At 39.7% G+C, this 27247-nt stretch overlaps 1 protein-coding gene across 1 annotated transcript in view; it reads left to right on the forward strand.

Annotated features, from left to right (window-relative positions):
• The first annotated feature begins 510 nt into the window (after positions 1-510).
• Positions 511-27247, forward strand: part of ncam2 (neural cell adhesion molecule 2) — a 214349-nt gene continuing 187612 nt past the window's right edge. The window contains exon 1 of the mRNA XM_053626743.1: positions 511-1304. Within this exon, the coding sequence (XP_053482718.1) occupies positions 1253-1304 (52 nt within the window). The 5' untranslated portion in view covers positions 511-1252. The remainder of the gene's footprint in view (positions 1305-27247) is intronic.

Below are 27247 nucleotides of genomic sequence, written 5' to 3' on the forward strand. Positions count from 1 at the left end.
GCAGCCGGCACTATTGTCCGAACCATGCTGTTATAGAAAATGAATAAAAACCTTTGGGCCATTCAAAGTCACCAATTTAACAGCGCTGTGGTATAAGGGTAATTAACTCACACAGGAACTTTCTTCATACCAACATCTCTACACAATCATTATAATCACACTTGATCAGAAATTATTCTATAGGAATATGAATCACAAAAGCGGGAGAACAGCAGGACCCAATTTATGTAACAATGCATCGAAAGCAAGCTAGCTTTGCTCCATTCTAACTTGCAGCCTTTAAATGGTGGCTTACCAGCATGCAGGTGTGCACATGTATCTTAGAGAGACTCTGCCTCTCTAAGATACTCTTTTTATATCCAATCATGTTACTGACATGTTGCCAATTAACCCCCAGCTGTTTCTTTTTAGTAGCACTTACTTTTCCAGCCTTTTGTTGCCCCTGTCGCAACTTTTTTGAGACGAGTTGCAGCCATCAAATTCAAAACGGTACATAGAAAAAATCTGACATGTTTTCTATGTTCTATTGTGAATAACATGTGGGTTTATGAGATTTGCAAATCATTGCATGCTGTTTTTATTTACATTTATTTACATTTCACAAATTGTCCTAACTTTTTTGGAATTGGGGTTGTAGCTCCCTCGATGCGACTTTCCTTAACGTACGTGCAACGTCTTGTCTTGATAGAACGCTATGTAATTTAAACCCTGATTTGCATTCACATTCATTAATTCACATGCAACCATGCATGTGTGAATCGGGATTATGTGGTATCTGTTGAGCACTTTGTCTGGGCCGTTCTATGGTTCTTCTGTTTTGGATGGCATGTCAGATATCATTGAGTGGGCGTGGTTAAGGGGTAGAGGACTATCACTCCAAGTTCCAGTTGACCAGATTACTTGTAAGGTTTTTCAAAGACCAGACAGTAAAGATATATCTACCAAACCATGCCGCACTGAGTAAGGAATCAAACGAATCAAATCTTGCACAGTTCGATTCAGCTGAACGGTTAGTGCGAACGACTCGAATCGGTGGCCGCTGACACAGAGCTCGCGCTGCTTCTCTCCAGTGGCGGATCTTAACGAGTGCGCGCGCGCGCGTCAGTAACGGACGCGCGCGAGACAGCAGAGAAGCGGGCGAATCGAAGAGCGGTGGTGTGTATCCCCCCCCCCCTTCCAGTCGCCGCACGCACATCCAACTCACTTCGAGCAACGGCAGCGGTCGTCGGTCAGCACGTATCCCTCTGAAACAATGATTGCGAAGCTGCTCTTCGTGTTCAGCTTGCTCGTCAGCGGCAGTGAAGGTACGGTGAAGTGATGCTGAGGTGACTGGCGCGCGTGGGAGCGTTTGGGCTAGTCTGAGTGTGCACAGAGTGTGAGTGAGCGCTGAAAGGCTGTGTGGAAGAAAGGAGACGCCACAGCACCGGGGCTTAATTTTGTTTCGTGGCGTTTTGCAGTTCGGGCACGTCCTGTTGGAGAAAACGTTTCTTTTGACAGCTTAACCCGGGCTTGTTTAGAGAGTAAATGCCTTGGTCTTCGCACTGGCTTTACAGTGCCTGAACACGTTGTGCATGATTACACTCTTGAGAGGATACATTTGAATGTCTCTGGCTCGATGTCGGTATTTGCAGCGGAAAAGTGCTCTGAATATTGCTGGGGTGATAGAAATGGGAGATCAGCTCGCGATGAGTCTCACGTGTTTTTTTTTTCGTTTTTTTTTTTCGCAAAGATCTTAAATGTATCTTAAATGTGGAGTGGTTTGATGCAGGGCGAGCATTTGGACAGCATAGTGTGTTAACCCGTCCCTCGCCGCTACTCTCACGAGGCAGTATCCATCACTGATCTCAGTTCACTCTTCTGCTGTTATTAACTTGTACACTTCTTGGTCCGAGTCTGAGCGCTGAGTGAGAGTGACATGGTGCTCTCGCGCTGTGCTGATCGAGTCCGCGTGCACACGGGTGTGTGTTGCCTGCTGGGACACACTTCGGTTCTTTCCACAGGACAGCAGGTGGAGATAGAGCACTTTATACTGACCAGTGCGCATACTCGCTAAGGAGGCAGTGTCTCGTACCGCACTAAATAGTAAGTCTACATGAAAGTAGAACGACTCCATATAGCAAAAACTGCTTACTGCTGTAATAAGTACAGTAGGGTGAATATATATATATAGAGAGAACCGCAAGCTGTCATAAACTTAAACTCAGCAAAAATTACACTGGCGCTATTACTAGCACCTCTTTTTGGGTTTATTATGAAGATTGGACCTATAGACTAGAGAGAATTTCATAAATAAAAAGGAATACTAGAGTACCAGAGAAGCTAGTACTCTCACGCTCAGAAAAAGGGCACTAAACTATACCTTTCCTTGTCACTAGGATGGTACCCTACAACGTGCATGAAACTTTACTCTGAAAACTAGTTCAAAGTTATTTTTATATACCTTGAATCAGTGGTCACCAACCCTTTTCCTGGAGATCTACCTTCCTGAAGACTTTAGCTCTAACCATAATGGTGCCCACCTGACCATCTAATCATTGCCTTAAGAAGTTCTTGATCAGCTGAAACAGGTGTGTTAGATTTTGGTTGGAGATGAAACCTGCAGGAAGGTAGATCTCAAGGAAGACGAGTAATGAGCATTGCTTTAAATCATAAATGGGGGTAACATGGTGGCACCCAGGGTCCCTGGTTCAATCCTAATTTCGGTTACTGTCTGCGTGGAGTTTCTGTGCATGTTATTTTTGTGTCCACATGGGTTTCTTCCGAGTTATCCTGTTTCTTCTCATCTCCCAAAAACATTCCACTAGATGGATTGGATATGTTAAATTGTCCTAGGTACGTGTACCCTGCAGTGGACTGGCAGCCCTTTCAGGGTTTGTTCCCATCTTGCAACCACTGTTCATGGAATTAGGCTCTGGATCCATCTGGTGAGGATAGAGTTTTCCTGAAGATTAAAAAATGCATGATAGTCATAAAGGTATACTATACCCATGTTTCCAAGTGAAAGATACATATTAGCGGTACAAAGTATCATTGTTCCCTTAATTTCACCATGGTTCTGTTAGGGTGATTGGAGGTGTTAAAGGGATCATTTATGTTACCTTTACATTTATACATTTAAGCATGTACTGTATATCTTATCTGTGGAAGTGAATGTAGTGTATCTTTAAAACTAATTAAGGTACAACTTTTGTCATTAAGAACCTGTTATGTTCCACAGTTACCATAATTTAATTAAAAAAATACAATACTTGCCTTCCCAGATAAAAGTTGCATGCTAAATGCGTAAGAGGTATAACTTTAAAGGAAAAGTCAGTGGTTGTCTGCCACATTGACATTACAAGGGGACATTGCTAGCACAGTTACAGTGGTATTTTATAGGAGAAAACATTTCAGCAATTCCAAACATAAGGGATAATGGTCAGATTTCACTGTTAGCTAATAAAAAACAAAAGGCATTTATGTCATATTTATGAGAAGCCCAATATAGAAGTAGTGGAGACAACAAACATTGGACCTCATATTCCAGATTGCAATGCAGTGGTATGGTGCTGTTGCAGTGAGTTATGGTAGACTGACTCAGCTCACTTAGTTTGCGATCTATGAGATGACAAGCATGAAGGTGAATGTTGAAATTATAAGTATGAAAGTTGAAGCTTTGGGATCTATTTGAAATAGATTAAACACTGCACCGGTCTCTTGATGTAGATATGAAGCAAGGTCTAATTCCCACTGGCACCATTATCAGCAGGTAGTTCAAAAGCATTGTGGGTAATGTAGGAAACCATTAACCAAAATGAAAATAGACCAAAATTTTGATGAAAGAAGTTTAAACTAAAATGTCATCTCAGAATTTCATTACTATATAAATCTTGGACACCATTTTAGATCACATGATATCATAAAGGTTAATATGCAAGTTGTTCAGGGTGGTAATTTCCTTAAACTGTTCTATCTCCATGGCAAACAATGTTACAGATGTTATGAATGGGTTTATTAGCACAAGAGCTCTGTGCTGTTTTGTTGATGAATATTCCCGGTCATTGAGAACATTTTAAAATATCTAGTAGTGCTTAACCTAAAGAGCTTCACAAGATCCACTATATGGCCAAAAGTATGTGGACATCTGACCATCACACATCATACATATGTGGATCTTCCCCAGACTGTACCCACAAAGTTGGATGTATACGATTGTCAAGAATGTCTTTGTGTGCTGTAGCTTTACAATTTCCCGCCACTGGAACTAAGGTGCCAAAACTTGTTCCAGCATGACAATGCCCCTGTACACAAAGCGAGATCCATGAAGACATGGTTTGCTGAGGTTAGCATGGAAGAACTTGAGGGGCCTGCACATAACCTGGACTTCAACCCCACTGAACACTTTTGGGATGAACTGAAATGCAGACAGCACCACAGGCTTGCTCACACGACAGCAGTGTCTGACCTCATTGATGCTCTTGAGGCTGATTGAGCAAATTCCCACAGCCACACTTCAGTATCTGGTAGAAAGCCTTTCCAGAAGAGTGGAGGTTATTATAACAGCAAAGGGGGTCTAAATCTGGAATAGGATGTCCAAAAACACATGTGGGTGTGATGGTCAGGTGTCCAGAAACTTTTGTTTCACTTCCGTGAGTTTAGGAATAAAAAGCTCTTTGGCTCCAAGACATATCCAAAATATTATTGTACACATTTTAATTAATGACCCTAATATTTGAATTTATGTTCATGAATAAATATGTAAGGAGTAGTTCATGGAATTAATCTTACAGTTAAAGTGGTCCCTGAGTGCAGAGTTTGAGAACTTCTGGAGTAAATTGTTGCCGCTCTTGAGTTCCCTGTGGAATAGAACCTACAAGTTTATATCCTTTTGCTTCTGTTTGTCCTTGTTTGGTAAAGCAGCTATTTGTGAAATGTAAAATAAAAAAAAAAGAAACGAGAAAAAAGTAGGCCATATATACATGGAGTGTGCTGAAATAACTGAAATGTATTTGATCTTGTCTCTCTCACACAATCTCTGTGGTGAACTTCTTTGAGAGAGACATTCAGGTTGGACCACTTGACTCTCAGGTCATCGTTAATGTATGTTGTCGAGGAGCTCTGTCAATTTAGTTTAATTGGAGATCACTGTGATGAATATGTGCTGTACTAGTCTCAGGGGAGACAGTCCATCGTGTTGTTGAGTGCCGTAATGACAGTATTGCTCTAAATCTCATGCTCAAAAGGCAGCAGCAGGAGCAGTAATAAATGCCCAGAAGCAATGTTCCTGTGTGAAAACTGTGTCACCTGACAGTAATGAGAATGAAAGTGTGACCACTGCTCTTTGGAACTTTCTTTGGTCCCCAAACGGGTTTATTAAAATTGTGTTATTCTTTTCACATGACCTTTACACAGATCCTAAACACACACTTGTATGTTTGCTTAGCTGAACTCATAGCGCACTGTGTGTTAATAGTGTGCTTCTGTAATGCCTCTGCCATTACTTCTCAACCTTTTAAATAGTTATTTCTAACAAGTCACATTTAGTGCTAATTAAAAGTGCACATTTATGTTCGAACACCACTAAAAATCACAAATGAGTCAGTGCTTGTTTGAACCACTAACACATCTCACTATAATGAATCTCAGAGTTTGTCTCTTGTGAAATTAATTTTTAATGAAAAAATGACTAAATGAAATGCAAGGCTGTCATGTACCAATCGAGCACACCTATCAGTGGGCTACTTGATGTGCATAATTGTCTGAAATGTGATCAGTTCTCCTGGTTTGAGGGCATTATTTTTTAATTTAGGCCTATCGTGTGACTAACGTTTTAGCGTCAGTGGTCCCAACTGGCTAATTATCTGTCATTTAGCAAGCTGCATTTATTTTGGTAACAGTCTGATATGTTGCACAGTTCAGTGTTATGCCAAGTGAGCTCATGAATATTTAATGCCACATCCAGAACATTCACCCCCCAAAAAATGGTTTAATAAGAAAATGGCCATGGCAGTCAAAAATGTACACACATTTCTAGCTTTTTTTTTTTTTTTAAAGAAGAGAATAATTATGCACCATCATAGGCAAGTGCATTAATAAACTACATCTAAACAAAATAAATGATAAAAATAAAAAATAATTTAAAACCAGATGTGCTTTACGGTTGAAAGACATTATGTCTCGGACAATTTCCATTTCCCGAGGGAGCAGCAAAACCTAAATGCAATGACTAAATTTTCAACTACAAGAAATATTCTTAACAGTGCGATAATTAAAATGCACTCAGACCTGTTCACTTAAAAAGAATGATTAATTTCACCACGCATACAAATCTGTTATCAGAACATACAATCTTTACTCAGTAACCAGAGTTGTTCCAGGAGACACTAAACCTTTTTATCATTTTTTCTGTAATATATGAATTCTTACTTAGTGTAAAGTGATTATTAGCCTGGGGCTAATTTATGAAATGACTCTCTCCCAGGGTGTGATCTTCTCAAATGATATCATGACATGGTAGTGCTACCTGGATATTGAAATGTCTCTTGACAATGTTTGCAAGCAGCAATGCTTAAAATACTGCCACTCTTCAAATAGCATTTTCCTAGGATGTCAGCAGGAACCCCAGTGTGACACCCACTTGCGCCATAAAACTCACTGCTGTGTGTGTTAATTAGTTTCCTGGATAATGGATCATTGTGCAGTAAATCAAAAATGAATCTCAGTCCTACTTACAGTTTATTCTACGTATCTGACAGCACAGACTGAAACATTTCCTTATTGAAAAGTTTAAAAACAAATGTGCCTGTTTTCAATTCTTCGGACAAAAAAAAACATAATAAAGGGATATTCAAATTGCTTAAAAAAACAACAACAAAAAAAGAAGAGAAACTAGGCAAAGGACTATCAAGCCTGACTGGCGCTTTGATGCACAGAGAGCAAAAAGAGAGTGTGTAAAAGTAGATGAGAACAGTTGCTGGTGAAATAAATTCCTTAACCTAGTAGATCCGGTAATATGTCAAACCTGATGAGATTTGATTAAACAGGGGATTAATCTCTGTCAAGGAAATTGCAGTTTTTTACTGTGTGAACAGCAGCTCTGTTGCTGCCGGAGATTAGAGAATCAGGGCAAACACACAACAACCAAACACAGAAACAGATGTTTTTGGCAAGGAAATATCAGTAGTAAGTTAACAATTGTGTGACTTTTACAAGAGAAAGGTAACTATTATTAAGTTCATATGTGAACATGTTTGGATTCAGCAGCTAGCACCTAAAGTATAGTATTTGTTAGCTAGCCTAGTGTTCAGACTCCACATCAAATGAATATAATAGACAATATTTACACAGCGGTGCAATATAGACCAGAGTGTAAATTTGTACTTTATTGAACATTATTATAATCTATTTAAATTGTTTCTAATATTTCAGAATCAGTACAGAAACACTTGCAGACCTTATGATGATGATGATGATGATGATGATGCATTTTTACTTACTTATTTACACAGATTCAGCAGCATTTCTGGATTTAGCTTCCAAATTCCTACACAGTCTGTCAGTATACTGTAAGAAGTAATACCGTTTGTATTAGTGTGTAACTCTTGTTATCACAGGTCATCTACACTAATAGGCAGGGATGGACTGGCCATCAGGATGTTTGGTTCTGATTGCTTCAGTTATCCATTTGCTTTGTGTGTGGATGCATGTAAACTAGACAATGATAGAGAGAAAATGCCAGAAGCTTCTGGTGATTGTGAAGATGTAGAGAGCAGTGTTGAGAAAGCAAGTACATAGTGGCATAGCCTAGCCAAGTTAGCTAAATAAAGCTAAGAAATGATAAGTACTCTTTTTTCTTTCAGCCTATTTTTTTTTGTTCTTGTTTTGTCACTCAGAAAATGTACTACTTATTTCTATTTAAAGGCAAACACTGGCTGGCAAGAGATGACTTACTACTTTTCTAGACACTCAAAGGGCTTTACATAGTGTGGGGTGGCGGGGGGGAATCTCCTCAAACACCACTAGTGTGTAGCATCCACCTGGATGATGCGACGGCAGTCATAGTGCACCAGAACGCCCACCACACGCCAGCTACAGTTGCGATCAAAATTATTCAACCCCCATTGCAAATCAGGTTTATTGTCAAAATTTACAGACTTTTAGCTGTTTGCAATCAAACAAAAGCAATCGAAATAGTTCAACACAACGAATGTTTCAAGTGGTTTCCCCAAATTCAACTGAAAATGCAACTGATAATGATTTCTCCTGTTTCAAAATTATTCAACCCAATGAATAGAATGCAAAACTGGTGTTGTCTCAAGCATACCTGATGCAACTAATCAAGGGCCTCGTTAGTTGCACCAGGTGTGCTTGAGCTGGAACACATAAAATACCTGAACTGACTAGGGGCAGAAAATTTATGAAGTACCTGGGCGGGGCAGAAAAAGGAAGCTATCAGTGGTTGCAACCATATTTCTGAGAAGGCAGGCTGTGAAAAATCCTTGAGTGACTGCAAAAGACCTGCAGCAAGACTTGGTGGCAGCAGGCACTGAGTTTTCAGTGAGCACAGTAGGGTGGATACTAAATGCAGAAGGTTTCCATGCCAGAACTCCAAGACGTACACCACTACTGACCCAAAAGCACAAGAAAATGCGACTCACAATTATATAAATAAACCACAGAAGTTTTGGGATTCTGTTCTGTGGAGCGATGGAACAAAACTTTTCGGCACGATGGATCAGATGTTTTGCGCGGCTGCCAAGGGTGTAACCTGGCCTGAGCATTCGGGGCTGTAGCGGTTTGGAGCGGTTTGTCACTACGTAACTGAATGTCAGTAAAAGAAGAGGACGGTGTTGTAATTTTATATCTTCAGTGACTAAAGACAAGACCAATCAGACACGGTTTACAGGAAAATTTGTGGAAACACTCGTGTCTTTTTGGCTGACAATCTCAGTTCTGCCAAACACTAGCTCACACAGTCAGTGTGAGGAAAAATATATATATACGCCAATTGTTTTTTTTTTAAACCAGCAAATGGGTCGAAACTGAAACACTAACATCCTCTCATGCTGAGCAGGAAAACAAGGTGTGTAAATTTCTATACAGTATGAGTTCCAGTTATGTCAACATGATATGATCAGAGCATAAGGAAAGATAATGTACTTTGCATGGCATTGTAGCAGCTGAACCCATACAATGATAGCTTAGTTGTGCCTCCTCTTGGCTAGCGACACCAAACTAGCTTAATCTAATGTTAGATAGGCAAAAAGTTTTATATTTTATCAGTCTGATAGTCCTGCAAACAGTGACAACACCTGAGGCAAGTTTTATGATAAATCCAACTTTTTCTGATCATGTCATATCATACATACATCTGATCATGTCATTTCAGTTTGTATATTACAGGAAGATGGCGGCACGGCAGCAGCACACAGCAGCCTCCCCAGATCTAAAATGGTGCTATTTTTGTCTCGTAGCCCGTTTTTTTACAGCACATGGACATCAGAGAAACCGGTGTTCATGTTTACCATCGCCAGACACTGTTAAAATACAGAAATCGTGCAACAACCAACCTGCATGATGATCTGAATGGAGAAGCTATGCAATCTCAGCTTGCTGTGGAGACCAGGCCTCCAGTTCTCAGCGTCGCCTGATGCCTGTGGCCGGGGAAGAGGATGTCAAAAGCGGTGTGCGAGGAAGTGGAAGCGTGGAAATAGGGTGGGGGTCCATGGTAGGCTTAAAGCAAACACTAGATGGCTGGCTCGTCCGTCCATCCTGCTCTCCAATGTCTGCTCTCTGGACAATAAACTGGACTACATCCGACTCCAGCAGGCAATGCGACATGAGATTAGAGACTGCTGCATCTTTGTTTTCACGGAGATGTGGCTCAGCGACCGAGTTTTGGATGTTGCCATTCAGCTAGATGGGCTTGCCTCATTTCGTGCCAACAGAAATGCAGCTCTGTGCGGTAAGGCTCGTGGTAGTGACTTGTGTGTTTACATCAACACAGAATGGTGCAAGAACTCTGTGCTAGTTTCTAGTTACTGCTCATCGCTTGTGGAGTTTGTGACTGTTAGATGCAGACCATTTTGTTTACCAAGGGAATTCACCACTGTTCTGATAATCGGAATATACATTCCCCCTAGCACTAACGTTAAGGAGGCACTCTGTGAACTGAATGGGGCTATTAGCGAACTGCAGAACACACACCCCGATGGACTGTTTATCATCGCTGGAGATTTCAATCATGCGAATCTCAAGTCAGTGCTCCCTAAATTTCACCAACATGTGGACTTTGCAATGAGAGCGGCAAACATGCTGGATCTCCATCCCCAGCGCATACAGGGCAGAGTCCCGCCCCCACATCGGCTACTCAGACCACATCTCTGTTATGCTAATCCCAGCATACAGACCGCTCGTCAGACATTCCAAACTGGTTTAAAAGCAGGTGAAAACCTGGCCAGCCATCAGCCATCACTGACATCTTCAACATCTCCCTGATCAGCGCCATCATTCCAATATGCTGCAAGGCTACCACCGTTGTCCCCGTGCTGAAGAAGTCTTCAATGTTCTGCCTCAGTGACTACTGTCCATCATCATGAAGTGCTTTGAGAGGCTCGTCATGAGGCACATCAAGACCCTGCTGCCCCCCTCACTGGACTCGCTGCAGTTCGTGTATCGCCCCAACCACTCAACAGATGATACAATTGCCACCATCCTACATCTGGCCCTCACCCACCTGGACAAGAAGGACACCCACATTCGAATGCTGTTCATAGACTTCAGTTCAGCATTCAACACATTAATTCCTGAACAGCTGATTGGAAAGCTGAACCTACTGGGCCTGAACACCTTTATCTGCAACTGGATCCTGGACTTCCTGACTGGGAGACCTCAATCAGTCCTGATTGGGAACAGCATCTTCAGCACCACCACACTGGGCACAGGGGCCATTTCAGGGCTGTGTGCTCAGTCCATTACTGATTCTGATTCTGCTGACTCACGCAACAATCCACGGCTCCAGTCACATCATCAAGTTCGCTGATGACACGACTGTGGTGGGTCTCATCAACGAGAACGACGAGTCAGCATACAGATTGGAGGTGCAGCGATTAACAGACTGGTGCAGAGCCAACAAGCTGTCTCCGAATGTGGACAAAACAAAAGTGATGGTTGTTGACCACAGGAGAGCATGGAGCGACCACTCTCCACTGAACATCAATGGCTCCTCCGTGGAGATCGTCAAGAGCACCAAATTCCTTGGTGTTCACCTGACGGAGAACCCTACCTGGTCCTTCAACACTAGCTCCATAACCAAGAAAGCCCAGCAGTGTCTCTACTTTCTGCGAAGGCTGAAGAAAGCCCATCTCCCACCTTCCATCCTCACCACGTTCTATAGAGGAACTATTGAGAGCATCCTGAGCAGCTGCATCACTGTCTGGTTTGGAAATTGCACCTCAGCAGATCGCAAGACCCTGCAGTGATAGTGAGGACAGCTGAGAAGATCATTGGGGTCTCTCTTCCCTCCATCATAGACATTTACACCACATGCTGCATCCACAAAGCCACGAGCATTGTGGATGACCCCACACACCCCTCACACACACTCTTCACCCTCCTGCCATCTGGAAAAAGGTACCGAAGCATTCGGGCCCTCACGGTCAGACTGTGCAACAGCTTCTTCCCCCAAACCATCAGACTCCTCAATACTCAGAAACTGGACTGACACACATGTGCACACACACACACACACACACACTGAACTGAACACCATCCCACTCCCAATGCAATATTTGCACACAATCCAGCATTGACGCTATTGCATTTTTGATGCTACTGTATTATAAAAATATAGCATTTCATTTATTGTCACTATTATACACTTTACCTGGCTGCTACCACAATAACTGCTATGTCCATATTTGGTATAAGCTAATCTGCTGAAGACTAAGTCAAAGCATGTTATGTCCACATTGATACCATTTTTAAAATTATATTGTTACTCCTTGGCACCTATCTTTTGCACTACCTGCTATATCAGACAGTTCCACACTAAAACTGTTTACTGGTCGCTGCACTGCCACTTACTGTGCCTATTGTCCTGCTTTAGTAGTATTGTATTTTCCTGTGTTGTTACCACACATTTCCACGTGCACTTTGTGTAGAAAGTGTAGATCTTATTTAGTCTCATGCAGTTAGTGTGTTCTTTTATGTAGCATCTGATCCTTGTTTCATTTCACTGTGTACTGTACCAGCTGTATACAGTAGAAATGACAATAAAGCCACTTGAACTTGATTTTGAACTTGAATACATTGACACATGCTAAAATTACTGAAAGAACTATGAGTTTTACTTTGTAGAGTATTTTTGTAGGTTTGATAGGTTTTGAAAGTACCTTGAAAGTAATTAGTGATCTGATTACTTTTTACATGCAGTAAGCAGTAATGTAAGCAAATTACAATTTTAAAGTAGTAATTAGTAAATTGTAGTGTTTTACTTTTTTTGAGTAACTTACCCAACATTGGTCATAATACTAGTTCATGCACTTTCATTTATGTTATTTTAGACAAATGCAGGGTACATAAAAGCAAGTTCCCATTTGCCCCTACCAATATCTGTATGAGGTTTTAGTAAGATGCGATTAGGATCTTACTAAAACCTAGTAAAAACTAGGTTTTTACTAATAACGCTAATAAAACTAGGATGTTTTATTAGCGTGGTCCAAAAACATTGCTGTTGTATATGTTATGTCTGCTGTTGCCAGAGAAACAATGTAGCAGTCAATACAATACAAGCGTTTTTAAATCTTTTTGAAGCTGGGATGCTGTACTGTAGTGATAGTAGTTCTCAGTTTTGACTGCAGTAGGCTACCCTGAGCGGTACACTCCTGCTGTGCATCCAGTTCAGTAGTCCAATGTCAGTGAATGCGAAGCACACAACACAACTGTAATCACAGCCGCAGAGCAGTAAAAATAATAAGCCTTTCATTGATTTCCATTATGTACGCTGGGTTAAAAGAAAAGACCAGAATGCATGTGCTATGGTGACTACAATGATTTGTATTGATATTCATTCTTTGGAATGAAACCCTTTTTTTCCCATACTTTTTCATTGACAGTCTCCCATGCTGAGCTGCTTGGACAGCAGACGCTAGGTGCATCACTAGCACCTGTTGATATGTGTGTGCCAACAGTTCTGGCAGCTTAACATTAGAGCAGGTTGACATATGTGCTAGGTTGAAAATGAGTGGCTTAGCCACACATTTATTTAGTCAAGCACTGAATAATGGCATGATTGATCTGAAATATAGATGTGAATTCGGTCACTACTTCACTAAACGGAGAACCACAGTAATTTAAATACGGGTGTTTTCTCTCATGTGTCCTTCAACTCACTCCTTATACCCTCACACACCTATTACAGTCTATCAGCAATGCAATAGAAAATAATATATTCTGAAAATATGCCTGCTGTTAGGCCAATTTAATATTTTCTGCACTCTTCATTTTCTGGGAAAAAAGACTATAGCACAGCATCTTGTGCTTTCAAGTACCAGGAGCTCCATGAAGGACTGTAAGTGTTCCAGTACTGTGCCCTCCTGCTGTTATATATGTAAGATATTGAAAATGTTTCTACTTGACCTGCTCTCCTCCTGTATTTTTAGACGCCATGTAATTTAACTTTTATAGGTTGTCCTATAAAAGACATGTCAAGAGGTTCATGGGAAATTGCTGGTGTATGACTTCTTTATGGGCATAAATCGATTGTATTATGTGGTTAATTGAGTGAATGGAGTGCCACAAAGCTTGTGCAAAAATGCAGTTCCCCCCTGCGGGACTTCCTATGAAAATCAATTTGATGAGGTGTATCTGTGTGTTGTACGTTGGTGGAGTAACTATGTTAATTTTAATGAGACCTTTCTTTATTCATAGCCACTAGCAGGAATACAGCACCCCATAGTAGTCCTGCCAAACAATTATTCATAACCTGTATGTACTTAATTCACACACCTTAAGAATTACTGTTTTTTTATCAACAATGTGGCATTTCATTGATTATTTTCTAATACACATCTCTTTCCGTGGTTACTTGAAGGTACAATAACTATGTAATTGAACTTTAGCAAACAGGATACGTCATTGCCAAGCTGAATAGCAATTTCTTTCTACCGATACATGATTACCCTGAGGGAATTTGGTATAAGCTCGATGTGCTTGAAATAATTTATTATTAGGCACAAGATTAATTCATTTTGGGGTTTTTTCAGAACTTATTTCCTTGATCCCGCGAAGTGATTTATGGTGTGTAAGAAACAAGTGTTGTACATACCGTCAGAACATACTATATATATATATATATATATATATATACTTTTTAGTACAAATACTTTTTAATTGCTGTGAAAAAGTATTTCTTCTATTTTAGATCTTATTTTTTAAAGAAAAAAAATAGAAATACAACATGAAACAAAGGCAACCTGAGTAAACACACAATACAGTTTTTAGTTGTTTTTTTAATTGAAGCAAAAAAAAAAATTATCCAACACCTATCACCACTGTGAAAAACTAATTGCCCCCTTAAACTTAAAATCTAGTTCTGCCACCTTCAGCAGCGATAACTGCAACCAAATTCCTCTGATAAGCATGTGTGTCGCTTACCTGGGAAAGAGATGGCACCAGGGATGCACTATGGGAAACTGGTGGAGGAAGTGTTATGTACTGGGCAATGTTCTGCTGGGAAACTTTGGGTTCTGGTATTCATGTGGATGTTAATTTGGTAATAAATATGTATCACCTACCTAAACATTGTTGTAGACCATGTACACCCTTCATGGCAACAGTATTCCCTAATGGCTGTGGCCTCTTTCAGCAGAATAATGACAAAGGAACATGACAAAGAGATCAAGGTGTTGACTTGGCCTCCAAATTCCCTAGATCTCAATCTGATTGTGCATCTGTGGGATGTCCTGGACAAACAAGTCCAATCCATAGAGACCCCACCTTGCAACTTACAGGACTTAAGGTATCTGCTGCTAACGTCTTGGTGCCACATACTACAGCACACCTTCAGAGGTCTTGATGGGTCAGAGCTGTTTTGGTGGCCCGGGGGGCTACAAAATTTTAGGCAAGTGTATATATACAATTAATTAAACTACTAAGTCTATTTAAAAAATATATATATTTTATGCTCAGTATATTTTAAGCTCAAACAGTTCACATCTACAAGTAAAGATACGTGAAGCTCAATGCAGAGCAGTAAACCAGAACTATTGATTACTGGTAGTCAGCTTCTCTCTAAGGCTTCATGCTAGTGAGCAGCCCTCTTTCTTCCACACCTCACTGCTGCCAGCAGACAGAGACTGACAAGCTAAGAGGATTGATGTTGGTGAAAAGAGGCCAATGTTCAATGTGAGAGAAGACTGAGAAATTTGTGCAAAATGGAAGCGAATAAAGGCAGTGCAGAATACAGAACATGCTGAAACATTCACAGTGGGATTTAGGAGCTTCATGTCATCGTCCCCCGCATTAGTAACTATGCTTGCATATTCTCAGGCACAGCCAGTGTCCTTTCGTATCATTACTTTAATGGACATAGCAGGGACCTTCTTCACTGAGGTGATCCACAAGCTAAAGAAAGATATATCTAGTGGTATGAGTTATTGTGCAATCTCATGCTCTCTCTCTGTCTCTTTCAGTCTAGTCGCTCTCTCTCGCTCTCTCTCTCTCTCTCTCTCTCTCTCTCTCTCATTCTCACACACACACACACACACACACACACACACACAATGCCTGAAAGAAAGCCAGAGGGATGTGAGGCCATTTTCATAATGTCTAAAATGAAATCACAAGGCTGGCATTTTAGCCTTCCAGTCCCAGTTATTATGAAGCATACATGAATAAATCTTCTGTTCCCCCTTTTCCTCCTATCATGTAGTAGTGCAATTTAGAGAGCACATTCTCTTCTGCCCCTATGATTTTCCCGTCATGTGTTGACGCAGAATTAGAGACCAGGATATGCACTTTGTGCCGACCCTCTTTTTATTTTTACAAGGCCCTGTATATATATATATATATATATATATATATATATATATATATATATACAGTGAGGGAAAAAAGTATTTGATCCCCTGCTGATTTTGTATGTTTACCCACTGACAAAGAAATGATCAGTCTATAACTTTAATGGTAGATTTATTTGAACAGTGAGAGACAGAATAACAACAAAAAAATCCAGAAAAACGCACATCAAAAATGTTATAAATTGATTTGCATTTTAATGAGGGAAATAAGTATTTGACCCCTCTGCAAAACATGACTTAGTACTTGGTTTAAAAACCCTTGTTGGCAATCACAGAGGTCAGACGTTTCTTGTAGTTGGCCACCAGGTTTGCACACATCTCAGGAGGGATTTTGTCCCACTCCTCTTTGCAGATCTTCTCCAAATCATTAAGGTTTCGAGGCTGACGTTTGGCAACTCGAACCTTCAGCTCTCTCCACAGATTTTCTATGGGATTAAGGTCTGGAGACTGCCTAGGTCACTCCAGGACCTTAATGTGCTTCTTCTTGAGCCACTCCTTTGTTGCCTTGGCCATGTGTTTTGGGTCATTGTCATGCTGGAATATCCATCCACGACCCATTTTCAATGCCCTGTCTGAGGGAAGGAGGTTTTCACCCAAGATTTGACGGTACATGGCCCCGTCCATCGTCCCTTTGATGCGGTGAAGTTGTCCTGTCCCCTTAGCAGAAAAAAAACCCCAAAGCATAATGTTTCCACCTCCATGTTTGACGGTGGGGATGGTGTTCCAGGGGTCATAGGCAGCATTCCTCCTCCTCCAAACACGGCGAGTTGAGTTGATGCCAAAGAGCTCCATTTTGGTCTCATCTGACCTCAACGCTTTCACCCAGTTGTCCTCAGAATCATTCAGATGTTCATTGGCAAACTTCAGACGGGCATGTATATGTGTTTTCTTGAGCAGCGGACCTTGCGCGCGCTGCAGGATTTCAGTCCTTCACGGCGTAGTGTGTTACCAATTGTTTTCTTGGTGACTATGGTCCCAGCTGCCTTGAGATCATTGACAAGATCGTCCCGTGTAGTTCTGGGCTGATTCCTCACTGTTCTCATGATCAATGCAACTCCACGAGGTGAGATCTTGCATGGAACCCCAGGCCGAGGGAGATTGACAGTTCTTTTGTGCTTCTTCCATTTGCGAATAATCGCACCAACTGTTGTCCCCTTCTCACCAAGCTGCTTTGCAATGGTCTTGTAGCCCATTCCAGACTTGTGTAGGTCTACAGTCTTGTCCCTGACATCCTTGGAGAGCTCTTTGGTCTTGGCCATGGTGGAGAGTTTGGAATATGACTGATTGATTGCTTCTGTGGACAGGTGTCTTTTATACAGGTAACAAACTGATATTAGGAGCACTCCCTTTAAGAGTGTGCTCCTAATCTCAGCTCGTTACCTGTATAAAAGACACCTGGGAGCCAGAAATCTTTCTGATTGAGAGGGGGTCAAATACTTTTTTCCCTCATTAAAATGCAAATTAATTTATAAAATTTTTGACATGCGTTTTTCTGGATTTTTTTGTTGTTATTCTGTCTCTCACTGTTCAAATACAACTACCATTAAAATTATAGACTGATCATTTCTTTGTCAGTGGGCAAACGTACAAAATCAGCAGGGGATCAAATACTTTTTTCCCTCACTGTACATATATATATATATATGTATGTATGTATGTATATATATACATCTTTCAGTTTTGTTTAACAGCTGTAGAATTAATGCATCAAAAATTAAAAGCCTGGTTCCTCGACAGGCCCTTGGTAAACTTCTGAAAAATATGGTGGTTGTCACCATAAATTTCACACATTAAAGCTAGGTCCTGTACTCATTTTGTGTTTAAACAAATGTTTAATGAATTAGCTACTAATGGGGATTCCTGAATTGAAAAGTTCAAACATGCATGTGAGGGCCATTATCTTCATTAGTGTCAAAAAATTAAATAAATTAAGGCTCTAAGGGAAGTAAATAGCAGCCAAGTTTACAGTCGCAGACACCACAAGTCCTTACTGAAAATATTGAACTGTTAAAAGGAAATCTCATTCAATATGAACCAGTTTGCATCCTTACCATTATGGTGTTGCCATAATTTTGCCATTATGGTATGGTATGGTTAAGTTACTAATTCTCATAAATAATGGGGGTATAATCTTGTTGCATGTGTGACAGTGTACACACAGCTGTATTCAATACTCTGAGCACCATGTCAAAAGATTGTGCGTGAGTTTGACCCTGCTGTGCTCCCTACAGTCTCCTTGTAATTATAGCCAGAGTCAGATCTGTCGGCTCCATCTACAGGAACACTGTTTGCCATTGCAAAGTGACCCCCAAACTTATATCTAGCCTGCAATGTGGAGCCAGAGAAATGACATTTGAGACAAACATCAATTGAGCTTTAATGTAATGAATATGATATGTATCGGCAGGAAGCTGTAAATGAATGATTAAAAGCCAGCTTGACCTTGCTGGCATGGTGAATTTGATAGTGTTCCATCATGGTAATGAAAGCTTTAGTGTCTTGCTTCTTTCCCATGTAGTGGAAACAGTACGTGAAAAAAATCACTGTGTAACACCCAGACAGATCATATCATGTGACGGTTGGTGGTTTCATGATTAATGTTGCAGTGAATCACTGTGCATCTCTGGGTGTGTGGTGCTTGTCATTCAGTTAAATGTGGTCTGTTTTTTTTTTTTTATTGGTGTTTTTGTGTTTGTGTGTGTGGTTGTCTGTGTGTTTTCATGTTCTGCTTGTATCCTGCTGTTCTCCTGGTCGTTTTGTTCAACTACTGCTGGTTATCCAGAGAGTTGACTCAAACTGTTGCTGTCTAATCTGTATGTAAGCAGACTAAGAGAATTAACACCATGAAGTGCACTACTTCTGCTCATCCCCTTTTCTCTGTCATTGACTCCACACAATTCCTCAACTTTACACATTCATCTTTTGCTATCCTCCACCACTCTATACAACATTGTGCCATGAAACATCCATAATAATCAGATTATCTGTCAATACCTAAGTTGTCTCATTTGGTTCACAGTACTGGTATAATGATGTTAATCTTGGACTCATAGACATGCTTTGAGTGTGTGTGTGTGTGTGTGTGAGAGAGAGAGAGTGTGTGTGTGTGATTACTTTCTTAAATGGGCCGAGAGGTAGGGAATGAAGACGAGGCTACTCCTCATTAACTCTGGATCCAGGGTAGACACATTACATAGGGCAAGAAAAGAGAAATAACTGTCTGTAGGCTTTGTCACATTCTTCTTTTTTATTTCTTTTCACTCTCCAGTTTCCCTTAAAGTTAGTCTCTCTATAGTTTCCAAGCTGAGAAACCAAACATTTTCCCTTGAAACACATACCCTGTGCAATTATCAGACTTTCTGCACACAAAAAAAAGCTCCTTATATGGAAATTTATTCCATTTGCAGACCATTCTGAAAAACTATTTCTCTCTGTGTGGAGTTTCCGTGCATGTTCTCTGCACTGGTTTCCTCTGGTCATACATTTTGTAGGATTTGGTACCAGCACAGGGACTTAATTTCTTATTCAGCAAAAGACTTTAAGTCTTTATTATTTTGGCATAGTGACAATGAAAACAACAGCAACAACAAAAAAAAAACTCAACACTGTTAACATGTGCTACAAAGATGGAGCTGAAGATACTGCATCTTGTAAGACTTGTTGGAACCCTGATACATTATAAAAGCAGTCAGGTGTTTGCCAGAGTTCCATAAGCCTGTCCTTCATCTCTACGGTCCACTGCTCATGCAGAATGCTTGTACATCTCTTTGTGACCCCCCCCCCCCCCCCCCGGTTCTGTCATTGTCTATTGTCTCTATCAGTCATCTAGTTACATCACCGATCATCTCACAGTGCAAGACACATGTATATATTAAATATAACATGTTTGGAATTATTCAAATCTCAGATCATAATGGATGCTTAAGACTGACTTGTTTACCCTTTCACACTAACAGAGCTCCCAACCTGAAAATTCATATGAAAGGGTAAATCTGAGAAAAAAGCGTTCATTAAATCATGTTTATGCTTGACCTTAGATGGACTTTAGATCACATTAGGGGCCAATCCTGTCAAACTTCTAAGCATTCACAAACCTCGTCTGTCTGTACTAGTGGTAGCAGGGAAATGTTGGTATAATTATGTGTGTAAACAAGACACAATTTTAGTCTTGTGAATCTTTACTGAAATATAAGCATGTGGTATGTGGACCTGCATGTATAGCTGTAGTAGACGCCATGCCGGGCCTGATGGCTCAATTCAAAGTCAGCAGCACGAGTGATTTATGGCTTGGCTTTAATCAGCCTGCTGAAAATGCAATTAGACAGGCTCCTGCAGTGTGCAAATGAGCCGTCTCAATGCCACTCGGGGATGCACACAGTTAATTATCTGGTTAGGGCACCTGTTAGTGAGCTGCACTGGCCGGTACAGAGCGACAGAGAGGTCACAGAGCTGTGGGGAATGAGGAAGGCGTAACCATGGGCGTGAGGGCAGTGATGAGGGTGGTGATTAGTAAGGAAGGTGGGGATAGATTGAGAGTCCATGACGTTGTGAAGGTCACCATGATAAGGTCAGTGGGTGTGTCACAGTATGAATGTAAAGGGTGAATTTGAAAATACAAAGTGGATCCAAAGATGAAAAGACTATTTTCTAGTTGCATTTTGTATAAGGGAAAATGGTAATGCGGCTGAAACATAAAAATGGCTTTCTCAAAATTGCACATTACAGTAGTAGTTCAATGTCATTAACATCAATTATGACAGCAATACAGCGTAAAGCATTTAAGCAGTCAGAGAAAATGAGCAGTATGGCATAGTTGGAGGATCGTTGGAGGATGATAGAGTGAGAAGGACTGTTGTTAGTGAGCCAGAATGAGCATGTTTGAGAGATGGACAGGTGAGAGGTGATAGAGGCACCAGGCATGCAGGGTGTGAAAACGGGTGAAAGAGGTTAGGTAGCTGACGTGGCATGAAATGAGTTTAGCAGACATTGAAAGTGTGTGAGAGGCAGCAGAAATTGAGGGTTTGTCATGGGGAGGAGGAGAAAGATAAAGAGGTGAGTGTTTGAGATGAGTATTGGGTTGGACAGTGACAGTGAACATGCAGAATGATCAGCAAGGGTTGAGACTGTTACAAGGACATGTGTGTGTGAGAGAGAGAGAGAGAGAGAGAGATTATGCAAATGTTCAAATTAACTGGTAAACTTTGAGACACTGCGTAATTCTGTAATAATGAGCAGGAGCCACAGTACATCTAATCTGTTTTAATTTTCAGTGGCATTAATTATATTAGGATCGCAATAAATATATTTTCAATTTTATTAAAGGGTTGTGAATTTAAATGAGGGAGAATGAGAGAAAATAAGGAAGTAGCACAGGTGGTCACACTTGTTTGAGCGATCTAGCCTGGGGATAAGAACTTTACTCATTTAGAACAATATTTGTGCGAGTAGTGTTGGGAGGGGGTGGTGAATCGTCTTCATTAGTTTGTGATTCGGTGCGCTCCTGCCTGCCTCTAGTTCAAATGGGCCGGGTATTAATCATGCAGCAGAGATTAATGAGAGAGCTCTAATGAGCTGCCTTCCATTCAGAGACTAGCATCTCACTGCACTATGGAAATTTGTACAAGTGCAGCCCAAAAATTTCCATACTGCAGTGAGATGCTATTCTATAATCTATAATATAATGCACATTAGAAAGCAAGTGATGCCACAGGTGGTTCCTGAGGCAGATGCTCAGCATTGTTAGTAATGACGAAGTGGACAGCAGCCATACATATTTTGATTTGGTTATCTTTCAAATCAATTATGCTGAGAAATATCCAATTAATGAAAATGATAAGATGTAATGACAGACACAATAATGAAGACAACAATAACAATAAGATAATGACAATGACATGCCCTTTTGGCAATGTTTGAAAGCTTTATAAAATTCAGATAACAGTGTAATTTGATTTTCTCTGGGCTTTGTGCCTGTGCTTTTGGACAGCTCCATTTTGCTAACCTTTGCATTGACAGTTCTAGGGAAACACTATTAAATATTAACTCCTATAGCTAAGACCTCTGTATTCATGTTACTTTTATAATCTAATTGTGTTGAGGCTTGTATAATCGTATAATATTGTAGCATTTTGGTTCGGTTGATACTTTCTGCTTGGCTTTGGATAAACCATGCAATATCATGACCCCCTTTGCTACACAGGCCTTTATTAAAAAATACACCAACTTCATCATCTTTATTGCTCTTATGGTTTATGCATGTTTTGGCATATCGTGTCTTCTTTACAAGGAGACAGCAGTAAAGTCTAGCCAAAATCTGATTAGGCAACGTCATGCCCCCAAATTCATAAAGCTTGTAAATTTGTAAAGGTGTAAAGCTATTTACAACTTTGGCTTAGAAAAGAAAGATATAACAAAGGTTAGTTCTGCTTCAGTAATTTGATTGGACAAACAGCATTTCATGAGTGCTGATATTTAGTATAACAGCACTGTGACATTTCACTGTTTGTATCACTCCACTTGTCTGTATTTGCTATATAAAATTCCAGTTCTAGTAATAGTTCCTTACATTGAAACCATTACTACACTTACTACAGGTTCTCAGTCAGTCTGTCCATACCACAGAAACATGCAATGCTCTATAAAGCTGTGGCTTCTTTGGGAACTATTTTTGTTGCCGGAGAAACAATAAACAAAATATTTGGCTATATTGTATCTGAAATGTCAGTTACTCTATATTAATTTCCTCTTTACAGAACTGTTGGATACAACTGTTGTACTCACAGTAGTAAGTCAATATTCACTAAAACAACACTCTTGCTAGTGTGATATTTCTTAAATATATAATTTAAAAAAAAAAACAGAATAGAATAGAATAGAATTTTTTTTAGCATTTCTTACATTGTAAACTGTACCAAAATCAAAACCCTGAGAGAAACCAAGACCAAGATCATCCTCTAGCCTCAAGTCATTTTTATATCAAATACTCTAGGAATTGTAGATTATATGGCAAATGAATTAATGGTCAGCGATAAGAATATGAATGTGCAAAGATACAAAGAGTGGTAGAGCTGCACAGTTCATGACTGAGTTACTGAATTACTGACACTCAAAAGAATATATCTTGTGCCAAACAACTGCCATTATTATTATACTTAAATGATATGAGGAGGCTATGAGCAATACTTCATCCCACAGGTAAAAAGCAAAACCTCGCCACTGGAGTATTAATACCTGGTTATATAATTAGCTATGGCAAGTTTCTGTTTTTCTGCAAATAGCAGCACATAAACCACTCTAGGTGAAAATCTATCTTGATAAATGTGCCATTCAATGTTCACTGTGAGACAGCTTATACAGCAATGAGCTCCATTCATACATTTCATTTATTTATTTGGTTGTTTAGCAATCAGAACTGTAACACTGAGTAGATAATATTAAATATTTGTTAAGCTGGACCAGACAACATTGTTTGGCTGATTTTAAAATCCGCCAACAGCTTTTTACATCTGTCAGAATCACAGCTCACTTCAGGTGTGTGTGTGTGTGTGTGTGTGTGTGTGTGTGTGTGTGTGTGTGAGGTCACATGGTCGTTGGTCACAGCCAATAAGGGGAATAGTATCATTATGTTTTATGCACTGTTTGCTCAAATGCAAATTCTTGAGAATCATAGGTGTTCTTTAACCGAATTGCATTGAGAAACCAACTGGGACTGTGTATCAAAAGTAATATCAAACTTAACAGGTAGCCAATGTAAAGTTACAGTATGTTACACATTACAGTAATCTAATTTAGTGGGTAAAAGCATAAACTGTTTGTTCTGCATCATTGATGGGCAACATTTATATGTACAGATGTTCTTACAACTTTAATAATTTGGGTCCTATAGATCAGAATACCAAGAATCATAGCCATAATTCATTACATATTCATTAAACCAACAAATCTGGTACTGTGCTCTAGCATTTTTTTTTAGCATAGCAGGATAAACAAATACAATGGCATTTAACTAATTTATGTATACTTTGTATTGTCTACTTCAGCCTAGCGATTATGTAGTAGGAGTATTTGAGTATGTGTCCTTTAAATTCCTTTTTGGAGTCCTTTTATGTCACTGTTCATTTTTCCAGCAGTGCACTAGATGCATCTCAATATTCAGGACTGAAGAAGGAGCACCGCAGCTGATGTGGAACGGCAGTTCTCCCTTCTCCATTAGTAAACATCACTCTCTCTTTCCCTCTCCCCATGATCCACTTTGCCTCTGATTAAAGCATTCGTTCAAATCTCAGGGCTCTGCCCTCCAACTGAGATTTCTGTTCATTAATTAAAGCTTAATGCAATTAATTATCACCTAAATGAGAATTCAGAGCTTGTTTGTTAAAACTGAAATGCTGAAAGATTTATGCTTGTTTAACGGCACTTTAGTGGATACCAAAGAGCTTCATAAAAGGCGTCTTGCATAAGACAGGTGTAAAGTATTCTTTTATGCTTTTTAAATTCTTTTTTAGGTTTCGTTTCAAAGATCAGTTGTATTAGTTTTTCCACAGCCTTCTCTTGTTGCTGTGGACAACAAGTTGTTAAACAAACTTTCAGTGTCTTTCTAGATTATCTGGCTATTACATATTTCATCAGTCCCCTTTTTCTTTTCAGGTCTTGATTCATATTTTCAGGCTGATACTTTAATAATTCATAGAATAATGTCGTCATGTTCGTAATCATTCAATAATCATATGAGTATCTTATAGATCGTAATACACGCTTAACTAATTTTCAGACATAGAGCTCTGCTTACGCATGATAGATCATTTATGAAGTAGTCACTCCTCTAAGTGTGAGTGCAAACCAATTTAACATTTTATTTAATTTCATCTACACATGAAAACATTTAGCTGTTATATCTTAAACCCTTAACTTATTTGCCATCTGGAATGCATTACTTATACAATAAACACACACCTGTCCTTATTTTCCCCATCACAGCTCAGCTCTGGTGTGTGAAGCAGTGGGATTCCATCCTAACATCAAAATGACACCCTTCAGCAAACACCAGACATCATATCCCTACCCATGCAGTGGTAGGGATATAGTCATGCATGTATCTACACATAAAATAACAGCACACACTGACCTAATGAAACTCAGACACAAAAAATAAAATACCAGCATCACATATGATTTCAGATTGATGGCTCATGGCTTGTCAGATTTTATCTAATTTATATTGCTTAATACACTGGTTTTTACTCAATTATACCACAATAAAATAAGACTGCAAGGCTTTGATAGATTTTTAGTAGTATGTGAATCTTTATTTTACGCAAAACAATTTAGCACAGATGGTAACTTGCTGCTGGCTTCCATTTTCTCATATATGCGCTTAATATTTTTAACTGACTCAATACATGCATCAAGGGCAAATGCATCGCCATAAAACTTTATGCTATGCAGATCCAAGCTGCTTTGAGGCAGTGACAGTTTCTAACAGCATGTGGCAAATAAGCATTCACAGGATGAACCCGTGATAAGACTGTTGTGCAGTGGAGACATCTACACACGCCTGGCAAACCTAAATTACTGCTTCTGCGTTTGCAAGTTATAGCCATCATATCATTCGGTACATTTGTCATATATATGCTATGGAGGCTATGATATTTTTGACATTTTATTATGATTAGCATATATGTCTTTTTGATGTACTAGTGAACTTTGACCTTAAAAAAATCATCGCTACATTATATATTCAAAAATGTTCTTTCATAGGATAGTTCATTCTGTGTTGCCAAATAAAAATGAGCCATAACTAGTTACAAATTCTGTTGATAAAGAATCCTGAATAAAGAGTAAAAACCCACATATAAATGTCATTTCATTTCTAATGCTTTGCTAGATTTAGTGTAATTTGCAATTAGGTTCATTGTCTCAGCTGCATACCTCAACAATTTGATAAACTCCCTGGCTTGCAGATTGACCATGGGATATTGAGGTAAGAGCCCGTTTGTCTGTATTAGGTCATGAGAATAGAGACAGTGAAAATAAAAATAAAAAAGTTTTAATGGATTTTGTTAATGGTTTTGTACCTTTTTCGCCCTTTCCTATAATGCATGCTTTCTTACTCAGTATATGTATTAATGCCAAAGGCTTAGAATTGAGCCTGCACTGATTCATTTTGAAAACACTGCTATTCTCCTCTGTATTTATTGCCTAGTCCGCAGCAGGGCTCAGGTCTAAACAAGTCTCTTTTTTGTTTTTTACTTTCTCTCTTAGTTTAGACTTTATATATTTAAACTCTCTCTCTTTCTCTCTCTCACAGTGTAATTGTCATTTGGCCGCTGCTAGCTCCTCATGTTTGATTACATTCCACTTAGGTTGTTAGAGAAGGACACACATTTGTGCTGGTTATGGTATGTGATCAATAATGGAGAAGTTAGAGCTGCCCAGAGGCGTCCTACATATTTATGCAGCCCTCCTGGTAGTGTGGATATTGGGACTGAGTATTTATGCTATTTTCTCACAGTGTCACACAGTTTCATCGCAGCTTCAACAGTGGGGTGCTGTTTGAGAGGCAGACTGGGCTAACACTATATGAGGGCCAGATTTTGTTGCAGGATTTTTCTCTCATTTTAATTCAGCATTGGTTTACATGCGTTTCTCTCATTTGTAAAGCACATTTAGTACAGCAAACCTTATGTAACAAGTGTTATCTATGTCTGTGACATCAAAGTCAGGATACAGGCGTTGTCTGTTTGATGAGCTTGAAAAGTGTGAAATTAAATTTTTCTGCCAATGCACACAGCACACACATGTCAGAGTGATTATTATCAACATGCAACCTTAGCACAGATCCATGATAATCTCATCAGATCTAATCAGCTTTAAAGTCTTGATTTTTTCCTCATTTAGGTGGTGGGTGACTCAAGACCAGAATGAAATAAATACTGATATGCATTAAACTCTTGTTTAATGGCATTCTTATTTTATCATCCCACACACACTAAACTCTTTCCTTCTTGTGTAGTACATGTTATGAGCCTGAGCTAAAGCTGCTTGTTGGCATCACCTTCTGGCCAAAAGCATGTTAATCAGGGTTTTTTCTCTGAACTCATTTCAGGTTTAGGGAATCAATTACATGAGCTGTTGAGGTCTGCACTGACCCAAAATGTCATACCTGACCTGGACTAAGCCCAGACCCAGTC

Source organism: Ictalurus furcatus, chromosome 6, assembly GCF_023375685.1.
Source record: "Ictalurus furcatus strain D&B chromosome 6, Billie_1.0, whole genome shotgun sequence".
Classification (NCBI taxonomy): Eukaryota; Metazoa; Chordata; class Actinopteri; order Siluriformes; family Ictaluridae; genus Ictalurus; species Ictalurus furcatus.